Source organism: Thunnus albacares, chromosome 20 (genome assembly GCF_914725855.1).
Source record: "Thunnus albacares chromosome 20, fThuAlb1.1, whole genome shotgun sequence".
NCBI classification, from domain to species: domain Eukaryota; kingdom Metazoa; phylum Chordata; class Actinopteri; order Scombriformes; family Scombridae; genus Thunnus; species Thunnus albacares.
This window is the reverse complement of record NC_058125.1, coordinates 17,818,833-17,834,308: the sequence shown is the minus strand read 5'-3', so window position 1 is coordinate 17,834,308 and position 15,476 is coordinate 17,818,833. Positions and strand designations below refer to the sequence as shown.

The window sequence follows — 15,476 nt, the reverse complement described above, 5'->3', positions numbered from 1 at the left end:
CTATCACTAGTTTGGGAGTGGAGTTCACTTCCATTAAAAGTCTCTCTTGCTCCGGCGTTGTTGATAAGACTATGTTCTGTTCGGTTTCACTCGCGCTACAGGCGATAGTCTGATGATCACACATTGCTTTTCATGCTTTCTGTTGATATGTTTTTCATCTCTCCTTCTGCAATTCATGCAGTCCCATCCATTCCTATCCATCAGTATCCCACTGCTCGCCCGGCCTCCAAACTTTCTATGTCATGTGCAATGAGTGTTCGGGTAGAGGTAGGTAGGTGGACACACAGGTAGCCTGTGAATGAAATGATTGGATGGGTTTATTACAGGCCTGCGCCAACAACAATTCCTGGATTTTTTTTTTTATTTTTTATTATCAGAGCATTTGATTTATAGATTGCTGTCAGGATCTACAGAGAATTTCAACAAATATAACAAAAGAAATGCTTCTAAAATACATTACCTACCCAAGCTTTAAAACAATATCTCCCCGTCCCCCTCCACTCTCTGTGACGGTCAGTTTTTCACTCTGCCTTTGAGTGAAGCCGTTCAGAGCAAGTATAATCACGTTTGATTTCTGACGTGGTCAGACAGCATGTCGAAAGAACCGGTTCTGAGCGACCATAAATCAGCACAGAACGGCTGTCAGCAGGTGTTCTGTATCCTTGCGGGAAACAGAAAAATTGTTTTGCTTTTCCACTGCAGCACAACTAAACTGTTTCAGTGATAGTTTCCACTGCAGCACAACTAAACTGTTTCAGTTATAGTTATGACCAATGAGCCATTGTTGGATGTTTACATTTTTCAAAATAAAAAGGACCTTACCTTTTTTGTTCCCCCCTGCTGTGCAGAAACTGTAGCGCACCAGGACTGTCTGATTAACCAAGACTGACTGACTGAAGAGATCTGCATGTACTTAAAGACCAGGAGACGACATGACTATATAATACATTTGACCGTATAAATCTACTGTATCTCAAGTCAGAGCTCTTTCATTTTGAAGCATCACGTCTTGACAATACACTCTGAATTAAATTCAGTTTTCTAGAGGGAAGATAATCATTTCCAGTGAAAATGTTGCCGAATTTAGAGACATATCGATATGCTTTTTGAGACTCTAGCTGTAATGGCGAAGCTGTTCTTACTTGGGCTTGGATTTGGCTCCATTTTAAATGCAAAATGTTTATTAACAAGCCTTTAGAGGCCATGATGCCTTTGAGGACATTACTGGAGTGCGAAACCAGTGTACCCTTGTCTGACATCACCCTGGTGTACGCGACCGTAGGACAAATGTGAGCTGAGTGAGGTGCTGTTGCAGGTGTTTACTATGTTTTCTTGAGGAGCGCTGCTGCTGGTGAGGCGGAGCTGGCTGCGGTGAGCTCTGCTGCAGCAGCTGACAGGTATTCTTCCGGGATCTGCCAAGTGCTGTTAGGACTGTTAGGATGAAAGGAACAATGTTGGCCCAAAGGGGGCGAGGAGCGGCAGCAGGACCCGGCGATTCTACTGCATCTCCACACTGTCTGCGGACTCCCGATGTAACTCCTTCGCCACTGACAATAATGCCAACTGTACGAAAGCCTACCAGTTCAACCTCTTAATAAGGTGACATCGCACTTACAGACTCTGTCTCCCTCTCTCACCTTCCTTGACACACAGCCCTGCCTGACTCTGCAGTAGTTAACGAGCATAGTCTTTTCTGCCATCACGACGGTGAAAACCTGTCGAGGGACAATAACATGGACTGTCTATAACCCCTGGTGTGTGCGTGAAGGACATACATGTAAGATGTGACACTTGTGAATAATTCAGTCTGATTAGACCTCCTTACTGACATATTCTACCTTGTCCTGTTACATTGTTTCGTTTAGCATACTCGCTTAATTAACTGACAGTTTAAGTAGCTTGTAGATGAAGTTACGTTATTATCAGTGTTGTCCATGTTAATGTAGGTTATTAAGGACGATGTAGTTGTTAACTGTATATTACTGTTCACCAGAGGAGTGTGTATATTATTGTGTACTAATGATAGTATTGCTTTCTTGATGTATTGCTGAAATGTTTATTATTCTCCATATTATGATATTCTCTTAATATTTAGGCCTATGTGCTGAACAAGAGAGGTACTTATCTCAGTGCACAGTGTTCCTGATAGCTATTGTATAACAGAAATAACTGTCACTTTTTTTATATTTGGATTTATGTTCAACTCAAGACCATTTATTTCCTTATGGTTTTATTTCAGACCACACGTACACCCCTGCAATACCTGGATGTTCAACTCAGTGTATAGAATTAAAACACACCACAAAGGATTCTCTGACCAGAATGATTTCCATAGTGTACCATCCCATACCAGTTTACCCATGTTGCAGTTCCTCACACACACACACACTAAAAGAAAACAGTGTTTTTGAACAGGGTTCAAAAGCAAGTCACTGAATGTGAATCCAGAATCAAATGTTGTCTTTTCTCTCGACTGTCAACTTTATGATAAAGGCAAGAAATGCCCCAAAATATTTACTTTTGTTTACCAAAAAAATGACTTCTATACTTTCCTTCAGGATATATTAGACTATAAAATGTCAGAAAACGCTGTGAAAGTTCACATCATCGCAATTTCCGAGAGACCACGGAGTCGTCTTCGAATGTCTTGTTTTGTCTGACAAATTTTCCAAAACCCGTAGTTATTAGAAATTATAGAAAACAGAAAGCTTCCAATTTGATGAGCTGGAACCAGCAGTTTACCTCGATAAATGACTTACACACAATTATCAAAATTGTTGAAAACTGACTAATCAATTACTTATTTCCGCACTAATCCCGACCTATTACGAGGTGGGTGAGACTGTCACGTACGAGCTTATATCAGTTTCTAAGGGTGGGAAGTGTGTCAGGGCTTCCTATTCATTGTCACAAACTGAGTGTGAACAAAAACCCATTAGCGGGAGATAATCGTCTGAATAAACTCCCACTGTTCACAATAATACTGAGGTGTCCTTGTATCAGAATAGATGACAAGACAAAAAAAGGCGAAAACAACGGTATCAGCAATATACTAACAATGCTGAAAATACTCAGGATGTGATTCAGAGCTTATACGATTGTTTAAGGGAGTCTCGAGATATTTCAGTGACTGTGAAATTACATTAATTCCCATTTTCCTTAATTATTTTCTGCTCTTGAGAAATGAAGATCATTTCCAAAACACTAACAGAAATGAAAGCCTTTAAGTATGTTATTAAAATACACAGCAATGTGGTCTACTAGGATTTGGTTGAGATATTGTACCACATTTTCTCTGTCAGTGGCATACACAAGTGAAAAGAAGACAATCAACTATACAGCATGTTTGTAACACCCAGATGGAGAAAGAGCTTTGTCAGTGACGCACAAAGCAGGGAAAACATGATAATTAATTTCAAGTCCCTCTCTAATAGGGTTTAATGAGAGTTTTAGGCGTTCAGACTGAAGCCTGATGGTTCTAATTTAGAGGCGAATGCAGACAGTGAACCAAGGATTGTGAAATACCAACAAAAATCACCCTGTTTCCTCTTAAACCAATTATATACAACAGCCTCTTAGCTTTATCTGCTGTTGGAAAAGTGGAGACAATGCTATTGTAATTAACCTGAAATTAATACCACGGCATCTAGGCTGGGAGAGAGGAAAGCCCCAGGTGTCTCTCGCTCCCTCTCTCTCTCTCTCTCTCTCTCTCTCTCTCTCTCTCTCACACAGGCAGGACCAGACTTTTCCTCCCTCTGACTGGAATCAAGCAGGAAATGCCACTTTGAGATATTACTGTATCACAATAGATGGGGCCTTTCCATAGCCCAGAAGGAAATGCTGATGCTTTTCATGACTGCAGGAAGAGTAACAATACCTCATTAAAAGAAAAAAAACAGACAAACAGAGAAACTGAACAGTATAAAACTATTATAGTGTACGGCAGAGGAAGTAGGTGGGTTTGGGGGGCATGTAGAGAGAAGTAAGGTAAAGAGGAGGAGCAGGTGGAGAAAACTACTCCGTGCCAGATCTAGATGCCAACAGCAGTAATATATTTTGGCAGAACTTCCTGCCAATGCGCCCCGGCTCCGACGTAGGCCTTGGGGTGCAATCTAACGTAGGCCCGATAACTCAGATTCCATTGCCTCCGCAGAGCAGAGTTATTCCTTTAATTGAAAATCATCTTCCCGATACAACAGGGAGAGAGAGAGAGAGAGAGAGAGAGAGAGCGGAACCTAGCTCATTACGGAGCGCCGAGCGAGGCGTCTCGTACGGTTTTCTGACACAAGCGGTCTCTGGTGTGGGTCGCCGTGGTTCACGAGCATCCGCGCCGGCTCTGCAAAGCAAACCTCTGTGTGCACTTTGCATACATATCTCATGATGTTTAGATTGAGGAATAACAACCTTTGAAACACTTTCTCTATGAGTCATCCATTCAACAGGCAGATTGTTTAAAACAAAAATGATACTCAAGACTCGGGTGCAGGCGAGATTTACTTTTTTTTCTACATATTATCAATTAACTAATATGATAAATCATCTTTTGTTAAACAGTGGGAAGAGATCACAGGGTTTTATTTATTCCATCTATACACCCATAAGCGGCACGGGGAACAAAACTGGCAGAATCTACACAGATTAGCCTTTTGCACAGCAAGAAGTAGCTAATTATTTCCTGCCCTGTGTTACATCTCTTGTGATAGGAATGCTAATGAGTGCACATAATTACCTTCAAATATTTGAAGAAACTTCAATTGACTCAGCAAGTTTACTTTGAAACCTCCTTGGTGGCGCTTTGCCAAAAAAAAGTGACTTTATTGACAAGCATGTGGTCTAGTTCGTGACCTTTATCAGGTGTATCTGTTGCATCTACCATATTAGTGCAGCATGAAAGCAAAACATACATGTGCAACAGGAAATGCTTCGGACCACCTATTCATCCTGTTATTTATAAACACTTAGACTGTGTTTTACTCAAGCAGAAGTCACACTGTCAGCAACGAGAGAGCAGCGTGGCATCCACACTCTGAAACGTCCTACAGAAAAAGAAGAAGGTCCAGAAGATCTGTAATAATGTTAGGAAAGGTTTGCCTGCAGTCACCCAGTGCCTCTAACTGCCAGCATCAAACTGCCAATCTGTCTTCATAGCCAGACGCAGGCGTTCTCACACAGCGAGGAACGTTCAAAAAGACAACTGGTAAACGAGCAGATATGGCAGAGACTGCAACTTTGCACTTGGCTCTAATTTAGCTGAGGAAAATATTTCTTAATATTAGCTAAGTATACCTGCTCTACTTTAGATCATGCACACCTCTGAAATGTTCTGTGTTTAATTGCTGGAACAGATGAAGGCAATTAACTTTTAGTATAATCCACTGAACCTCTTTGCCATCCAGGTCGACTGGTTTAGTCATCCAGAGAAAACAAAGATCCAACAATTCATTTGGCCTCGACGTCCTAAATGAACTTCCACTCTGCTCTCTCCGTGATTGCAAAGAAGACCATGTACTTTTTTAAAAAAAGAGCACATAGTGTACCAGCCATTGACAACATTATCATTTTGGCCTTTTTGAAATGTGTGGTTGATAAGTGGACTTATTGTAGTAACAAAGCATGGTAGTGTGAACGTGAGCTCCAAATTAATGGCTGGACACACACACGGCTCCTGACGACTGCGAATGCACCTTAATTCTTTCGTTTTTTAAACAAAGCAACGGTGTAATCAGTTCAGATGAATTATCATTTGATCTACAACACTGCAATCTACAAATGACACAAGTGTGCAAATACATAAGTGTGACTGGAATGGTACTTTCCTCGTATGTGCAATTATTAACACCTTCACTAACTCTCATGAGCTGTTATATTTCATAACTTCATTTGAGTAGCACAAAGCAACCGTGAACTCTCTGAAACCATGTGACCTGCAATTTGCAGCAAAACCAAACTGTATGCATCTAATGTATTTATAGTATTAGTTACTTCTGTTGCAATGCCTGCAGAGCCTTGTGTGTACTTTCAGTATCTCATAGGTTACGTGGCTGCTAGAAGGGGGACTGCTTGTGGTTTCAGAAATGACTGTTACACATTCGATTTCAGGAACAGGGCTGATATTTTTAACAATTACTTCTGAAACATGCTACTTCGCACGGCATGCTGCAAAATAAATTGAAGTTAAATCTTCAGCATTTCGATGTAATTTGGCTAACTTTACGACAGCAGATAAAATACCCATCACTACTAATCATAATGAAAATAATCGTTAGTTGCAGCCCTATAGTTCACTTTCCCATGTGATGGTCTAACAAGCTATTCATTGGATTTTTGAGTAAAACCTTTCTGCAGACCTGCTTTGATTTTTACTGCGAAATCCTTGACAAGTGCATCACTTTAATTGACTCGGTCGTATCAGTGCACGTACAGAAAAAAAGCTCAAATTTTGAAGTTCAGGTAGAAAATGTGATGCCTAAATGAGAATGATGAATTTATTTCATGTCTCCACAATCTGTCTTTTTTTTTTTTTTGTCATGTGTCAGCTACAGTGGTGAGACAACTTCATCTAAATCCCTAAAGGTTGACAGAGTAGAGCTGCCACTCACTGAAATCTAAAACTGCCTCCGGGGCCGACCGACATCGGAGCTGCAAGGCTCTGACTTTATCAAGTATTTAGCCAGAAACAAACACACACACACACACACACACGCACACACACACACACATACACACACACACTCACACAAAAGGCCATTTCATCAAATGCCAGCCATTCTGAAAGGCTGTCTCTTGCTGCACGTGGCAATCCCTAACCCGTCTGCATCCACAATCAATGACTGACACCTCCATTACAAGTCCCCAAAACACCCCGTGGGACAAATGCAATATTAATATGGACTGAAGCTAATATTAACATTGACATTTTTATAACCTAAATAGCCTCAAGAGATGTTGAGCCCTCTGATTTCTATTATGCATAAATCTCATTCTCTGGGATTAAAAGACTAAAAAAAACAGTATAATGATTGGAAAACGTAACTCTTGGGAAGTTTACTTACGCAAAATAAACATGTTGTAACCATTTTCAGTAGAGAACGTTCTCCATCTTATGAGACTTTAATAACAGCTTGCGCTTTGATGCCGTTGGCGCTCGTCTTTAAAGTTGTGCATACACCCCGAGTCTTACCTGCTTAACAGCTACACTCTCTCTTCTGGAGGTACTTGGGAAAGTGAGTTTTCCCAGGGAGACAGTCCTTTTAGCCCGTGCTTGACCCACAGAAACAAGACAGGTCGTCCAGTGTCAGCTCACCCACTGGCAGCCTGGCACAGCCTCAGCTCAGCTGCAAGCTCATCACTCTGGTAGAATAAAGCCTCAGCCAGAGCAGTCAGCTGGATGTTAAGAATACGCAATACAGACTGAGTTCATAGTCTTCGTTTCAGTGCCAATTCTGTCCTCTGGTTTTTATTTCAAGACTTCCACAAAGCAATTCCTCTGATAATTTAAAAAAAAGAAAACACTCATAAGAAAAAAAATAATTCCTAATGTTTATGGTTTATGGAGTGTTATCTTAACTGAATAAATATTAAAAGTTTTACAAGAACAGGACAAATAAAACTTTAAATAAAACTTAATAGGGAGGATGACAGCTTTTGAGCTTTACCCTTCGATTTGAGCTGTTAATGTTTGTAACTGTACGTGAAAATTATGTTCGAGTAGCGCTTTCGGGTTTTTCTTTCCACAGAGATTTATTGTTTCATGGTGATCAGCTCCTTTCACACCTACTGACAACTCTGACTGATCACACCATCAAACTATCTGGCCTCATTTCTGACAAATGCATGCTAATAGTCAAATATTTGTCCCAGTAGTCATTTTTGCCACAGTAAGTTCACCACTGACTTCATCAGTTATGTTAACTGGCTGGCCTGCCCTAATCCGACACGACAGTTGAAAGGTCCCCCTATATTATTTTCATCCAAGCTGAATCTAAATTATGTAATAACACATGTCTACGTCGGTGATCTTTGTTTCACACTGACATGTTACACACCATTAGCCATCTGTCAAGCTGGCAAAAGCAGCACAGCGGGACTCTTTTCAGACAATGCCCAGGCTGCTTGGCATGGCCACAATCAATACGGAGGATCCTGGAAGCCTCCCGCCTGTGCAGCTGAGCAACAGGAACGACCCACATCAGTCACTCGCATATAAAGCGACATCATACATGATCAACCCGGGTAGTTATGTGTGTGTGTGTGTGTGTGTCTCCTTTCTTCTTCTTGTCTCGCTGCCTTTGACAAACTGCCAAGAAGGAATGTCACAGCCTATTGTAATTGTCATGAAGGTCCAGGCGCGCAAGCTCTCGCCTACATGCGTCAACTTTCACTACAAAGATGCTCTGTCAAAATCAAACCGTGTCACTGTCTGCTACCATCACCGTCCAGGAAACCACAGAAGAAGTTGCTACACAACCTTGACTCTTTCGATAGTTTAGCTGCAAAAAAAAAAGCAAAAACTTTACTGGCGATTCCATGATGATCACATCTGTCGGCGGCGACCAGACTCTCCTGAAGTTACAGTATGAACAAAAATAGCTGAGAACAACGATGAGGAATAAAAAGTCCTCGCAAACAGTACAAAGGGTGATTTCACAGGGTGTTGACTCATATCTGATTCATAACATTCAATTTTAGGGCATTCCAGACTTACTTGTTCCTTGTCACTGAAGCAGCTACACTTTTTGTTGTGAAAATGTTTCTAGCAACCACTCTTATTAATACAGGTTGAACTACATTATAATTAGTTGTTAGAGGCTAATTTTCACCGGCGTAGATCCAGGGTTAACTTCACCGCCTCTTTCTTTCACCTCGACCTTTCATATGACAGCGACACTTAAAAACAAGATGTAAAAGTGTTTCTGCTTTTCCTCGCTGGTGAGCCAAGAAGGGAATAGTGTGGAACCTCTTAGCTATGCACTGATTAAATAGGCCAGCTGTCATTTGTCTTAGCCGCCATCTCACAGCAAGCCATTGGGAGCTGTACTATTAGAATTGCCTCATCAAGCAGCGTGGCCCATAGTTAATATATAATTCCCTTTCAGAATGAATAATAACAAAGTCATACTGACCTCCAAAGAGAGAAGAGGAGGATGATGGCCAAAGTTTTGACTAAGTGACAAAGTCTAATGAATACCAATGAATAGTAAATGATCAATGCATTTGAATCCCTGAATAATTTTGTGCAAAAAAAAAAAAAAAAAAGGTTTGTATACTCATATCATAACAAATACCAAATGTGACACATGAGGGGGGACTTTACCGTACCTAGGCTAGGTATAAATCACAAGCTTTAGCACTCAGCTAGCTCAAATTTTGATGTAAGTGGCACCTGACATGTAACAATGCATTAAGTCAGAAACACAAATTTCAGCAGGAAGAGGACAGAAAGAGGAAGACGTTTTGGATAAGACTGTGGGGGTGGGTGGGGGGGCTCGAGCAGGATGAGGTCCCAGGTGGAGGATGTGCTCAGCATTCCGTACGCAGACGAAAACAAATAATCCAAAAAACCACGATGCAGCAACTCATAGAATTGAAAATAATGGTGTTAGTTTAGCCTTCAAGCTCCAGGTGATCGCTCGAGAGAGTTGCACACTTCTCTCACAGTCGGTGCTTATTAAAAACACATTCTTGCTCTCAAACATAACCACACACACATATTGGTCACTCCACCGAAAGGACGTGTGAAGCAAAAAAAAACCCAAAAACATATCACTCTGCGGCTCTGTGCATTGTTTAATTCGATCACCTCCCTCTGCAGCGAAAGGGGAGCAAGTTTCTGTTTGTACAGTTTTATTTATGAGCGAAAGTGGCCGGGCTGAGCATAAACAGCACCTGGCTCTAACATAGACCAAATAGAGATGAAACTGTTTATTACGCTACTGACAAGATAAAAAACACACACAAAAAAAATCACCCCTCTTCTGCTTGATCTCCTTCCTTCTCCTGGCTCCTTCCTATTAATCAGCTGCTTTATTTCACTCCAGTAAAAGCTCTCCGTCTCCACTTTGGTCCACTCAGCTTTTTTTTTTTCTTGGACAAAGTTTGAAAGTCGGCAGAGAGATCAGACGCCTTGTTCTAAAACTCAAATGTTTAGTTAACATTGTTTAATGCAGTTATGTCAGAATTAATAGCGGCAACATCTAGCACGAGAGCCGCACTTTTTCTCTCGACCTATTTTATTGGGCCTTAAGCGGACGTGAGACGAGGCATTTTTTTTGAATGAAATGCAATGAAAACCACTTCTTGCGTATAAAACCAAGAAGTAAACTGATAAAAGGGAATGATTCAAATTTCACTGTCCCATATTTCACACCAAATAGCCTCAGCCCGAGCTGTGAGGGAAGGGTAAAATACGAGGAGGGGAATTTAAAACACATGGTTAGAATTTATGTACTAACCGAGACTGCATTTTAATTGCTACCACATTTGTTAGCTTACTGCACTTGTGGATGGGAGATGGGTTTCTTGGGTGTAGGGTGGGGGCTTCACAAATTACTTATGGCCTCAGTCGAGAGATGACTGCGTCTCTATTTTGTTTGTTCCCGATGTGTCACTCGCTGCTAACCTGTTCCAAATGAGAGCCGTCTAGGGTTGTCTGTCCTGTTTGGATTGCAGTCTTACCACGCACCAGTTTAAAAATATGATTCATAGCCACAGCAGAGCTCAAGTTTTTAGAGCTCAGCGTGTGCATGTGTGTGTTCGTTTGTCCTCTCAGATAAGCTGCGAGTCTGTGATCTGACCTAACAGGAAGAAGCATTTCCTTACTGGCCAAAGCTGCAACTGCGAGCCGGAAAAAAAAAAAAAAGAAGAAAGAAGTCACACTGACCATTTTTTGAATAATCATAGCATTCGCTGTGTTCTGAGCTGGTATTATGTTAAATGACTTAAAGCTAAATTACAAAGTGAGAGCACTGACGAGTGGAAAACATTTCTCATGACAGCGCATGCTCTCAAGGGCAATTTGTGCTGAAGTCTCAACAGCGACGGGTAGATCCAGTAAATAGTCCTGTTGCATAGTATTCCCTGGTTTACTCTCTAGACCCACAACCCTCTGAAGTCTCTCTGGAACAGCAACATCCTGATGAAACAGAATTAATGAGACAACACTTGAAATTAGCATCAAAAAGTATTTCTGGTTAATTCATCACAGAAAAAGGAGACAGCTAAAAAAAAAAAAAAAATTCCCTGTTAAATCGCTTTTGAGATGCCACGAGAATAACTAGGCTTCAAAACTCCTGATTCCTTTGATTTATACCAGGATGGTTGGCATTTGACAAGAAAAAGAACAGTGTTAGGAAATTAGCTCAAGGTCAAGAGAGATTTGGTTTTAACATTTCTTTGACAAACAGATTGCCTTACTCTTCTTTTATGATATGAACACTAGTCAGGCCAAAAGCCAAACACCTCCACTCCCATTTGAAGTCATTTGATAGTTCTTTCAATATATGAACGCTAACATATTCTGTCAAATCAGCTGAGCTAAACCCAGGCTGATAGGCAGCATTCTGATATATGCCAATGGAACCGAAGACATTGTTCGGAGGACAAAGTCGAGCTAATGCCTCAGGGTAACACTTATCCTCAGAAACAATGTAAAAGCAATAAAGTTTGTTGCCTCTCGTGGGATAGGGAGGATTCCAGAGGCGTCGACAACATCAGTTTCCAAAAAATCACGTCAAGGTGCTCAATTACCAAACACTGTCCAATGGGACTGAGTCTTAGAGCGACTCATGTTTGTATACTTCGCCGTGACTTCCTGTTACACGTAAGAACAGGGAAGGGCAGTCGCTTGTCGTGACAGGTAGAGAGTCTGTAGGTTTCACTTCTCTTTACAACTGACAAAGCAAATATTGTAATATTTTGGACTGAATATCTCAGGAACAATGTGTACATCATCAATACGGCAATATTTTAGGGATGACCGTTGGTGATTTGAGAATATATATACACACACACAAGAGATTATTTAGAAAGAAAAATCTGCCCATTATTTTCATGATTAATCAATCAGTTGTTTGGTCATCATAAATATTTTTAAAAAATGTCTGAAAATATCAAAATTGCATATCACAGTTTCCTATATCCCAAGGTGACATCTTCAAGTTGTATTTTTTGTCTGATTAGCAGTCTGAAACACAACAAGTTTGCTGTAATGTAAGACAAGAAAAAGCAGCAAATCTTCACATTTGTGAAGCTAGAAACATTAAATGTTTTAGCTTTAAAAATGACATAATTGATTACCAAAATAGCTGCAGACTGCTGGCTAATCAACAACAAATGAAGAAAAGTAGAGAGCAAAAATGCCAAATAGTGAGGATTTGCTTCTCTGCTCTGTAAATGGAATATATTTGCGTTTTAAAGCATTAGTCGGACAAAACAAGCAATCTGAAGATGCCATCTTGGGCTCGGGACAGTTGAATGGATAATGAAAACAATCTGTAGTGACAGTCTTAATTAGGATGTTACGATAAGGACATCTAGACTTATCACAATATTAATATAAAACTAATATACTTCCAAACTCTAACAACAACAACAACAACAACAACCAACCACATGGTCTCCCACAGCAAAGAAATGATTTTCTCACAGATTGGTGTTTTTCAGTCATTACTGTGACACAAATCTAATAAGATTTAATTTCCAACACTGGTTATTAGGGCTGGGTATCATTTAAAAAAATTACAATACCAGTACCCTTAAAGTGATACTGATACTAATAGAGTACTTCATTTGACCTCCTTTTTTTTCTACTTCATTCAACATCCATCATGTGAATGGAAGCATTTAGTTGCATAAAATGCCACCGCTCCTCCCCATCCAAATGACTTTTTCCACAAATATATTATGAAAATGTTCAAATTATTGAAATATTTGTGTACAATGAAGTATTATCAACACAGACTGTATTTGGTTGTAGCTGCTACGGTAGCGGGCCAATCACAGGTCACATTGAATCAAAGAACGCTTGTGGTGATTGGCTGCGAGCAAAACCGCACAAATAGTCATTTTTTTCTAGATCTGGGTACAAAAAGGATCAAATGCAAGTATTGTTTGACTGGTTAGCTTCAATACTACTTGTACTGGTACTGGGTTATTTCAGTCAACAGCTTAAAAAGGTATGCAGTACTGATACCCAGCCCTACTGGTTGTTGTGTTGGAGCTATAGCTACAGTGTAAGGCTTTGCCTCCATATCATTAAAATACAGCGATGTGAATCCAATGGTGCGATAACAAAACCCTTTATTATCACTGCTGTGCTCTATGTAAGAAGACAGTCGCATTTATTATTAATACTGCTATGAAAAGACTAAAAGAGACGGTTTTCCTCCATTCACTAATAAAGCCATGGGGCCATTATGAAAGTAAAATGGTAAGACAAAAGTTTTGCTGAAACAGAAATAGGTCCACAGTGAGCGTTGCCAGCATAAGAGGTCTCACAGAGTGCTCATTAGTGCTACTTGGTCAACACATGATGTATTAAAAGTGCAATGGCTGTGCACCCCACCAATCCTCTACAGCAGTGATGTGGCAGCTGCCTCTCTTTCTCCTAATGACTCATCCACTCTCAAATTCAGCCCCTGTGAGATTTGCTCCGAGATTTTTTGAAGAACTTCGACTTTCAAGAACTCATGGATATTGAAAATATATCGAGGCTATCATTAGCATCTGAATAGTATACTCACACACCCGTACGGCACACAATGATATAGCCAACCAGATTTGCTAAAGAATCAAAATAACCACAGGCTCATATAGCATGGACTGGGATGAAAGCTCATCTAGAAGCTGTAGTCTTAAGGTGCCAATCAAAGCTTTGGTGTAACCTGCTGAACTCATCCATCAGTCAGCATCAGCATCCCTTACGGCTGCAAGCCTTCAGTCCCACTAATGCACACAGCTAAATGCGACACGGTATGCATTCAGAGGGGTATGCTACACATTAAAAAAACAACAATCCGCTGTCCTGAAACCACATTCTTCTGGAAAACATGTGCAATTTGCTACATTGCTGACTGTTCCAGGGGATTCCCAGAGAAAAATTAGGATAAGTTCCATTACACTGTTATTTCTGGTGTTCAAGTATCACACAGTGACTATATTGCACTCATATTTCACACTTCTCATTACAAGTCTATCAGAATTAAAACAACTCATATGACTCTTATGGCTATCACGCTTACATCAGGGTGGTTTATGAGGTTGTTTCCAGTTTCTTTATATGAGAATGCATCAATTAGTCAAGTGATATTACAAGAGAAATTTAAAAAAAAAATCCACTTAATCACGAACTTGTATTATCTGCAGTCATTTCTTTTATTTAAATACATCTAATGCCTCAAGTAATTTGTTTAAAGGTCCTTGGAGCTGAAAAGGCTTATTAGCACCTGAAGAAAATAATGGTACAAGTTGGCAATAAAATAAGGGATTAAAACATGATCTAAATACTAATTAACATTCATGTCAGTTTTACAGTAGCACACAGAGTATATGTTAGCATTGCAGCATTTTTTTTCCAAGTGAACCCATCAATATAACAGTTACACTAGTAACAGACACTTTTTTTTTTGGTATTCAGGAAAGAGTGGAGGCTAAACGGGACAGCGTTCTCAGGCCAGGACGCTTGGTTTCAACCACTATGAGGAAGTGACAATAAATAACCAACAACAAAAGGTTTCCCGGTGTGTGAGGATGCAGAAGTCAATACAAACAACCCACTAAAACACATAGTTACAAGTCATGCGTAGCCTGTTACTAGCTGGTTACTTTGTAGCGGAGGCCCCATAACACATAACACAGGAAACGGCACTGCAACTAGGCGCGCCTCTAACAATTCCCAATCCACACATACACACACACGCACACACACACACATACACAGTCCTCTTCCTCACAAAAGACACACATTCCTTGTTTTGCATTTCATGTAAACTAGCTGGCAAGTTCCCCACACATGAAACTGGCATTCCGTCCAGTATAGGCAAATTTGACCCATCAATCCCAGCAACACGAGAAACAATACAGCCGGTCGCTTTCTAATCACAATCCTTCCCAAACTTGTGCAATCTGAGAGCAGAGAGCTAGGACGAGCTAACGATGGAGCATGCAAGTTTTCTTACGTACCAACACCATACTTTTCCTTCTTGGTGGGCACCCAGCGAGACATTCTCAGTGTCGAGGCTTCCCCGAGTTGTCGTTTCGCCTGTTGGAAAAAAGCTCCGGATGCGACCTCTTATTGTAAATGTACTTTTTTTTTCAGTTTTCTCTGAGCTTTGGGGAGCTACTCCGAGCAGCCATTTTCCAACAGTGACAGGACGCTCCGCAAGGGGGAGGAAGGGAACACAACTTTTTCACCCTGTAGGCGTCCTGCAAAACTTCCACTGGTGTTTATACTGAGGCGGAAACTGCTCAATGACTGGTGA

At 40.6% G+C, this 15,476-nt stretch overlaps 1 protein-coding gene across 4 annotated transcripts in view; it reads right to left on the bottom strand.

Moving 5' to 3' along the window:
• Positions 1–15,476, bottom strand: part of dock1 (dedicator of cytokinesis 1) — a 184,852-nt gene extending 169,376 nt beyond the window's left edge. For 2 of the 4 annotated variants that reach the window (XM_044337096.1, XM_044337097.1), the window contains exon 1: positions 15,178–15,475. In XM_044337096.1, the coding sequence (XP_044193031.1) occupies positions 15,178–15,220 (43 nt within the window). In that variant the 5' untranslated portion in view covers positions 15,221–15,475. Of the gene's footprint in view, positions 1–15,177 lie in introns of all 4 variants that reach the window. The other 2 variants (XM_044337095.1, XM_044337098.1) reach the window with 2 other exon arrangements.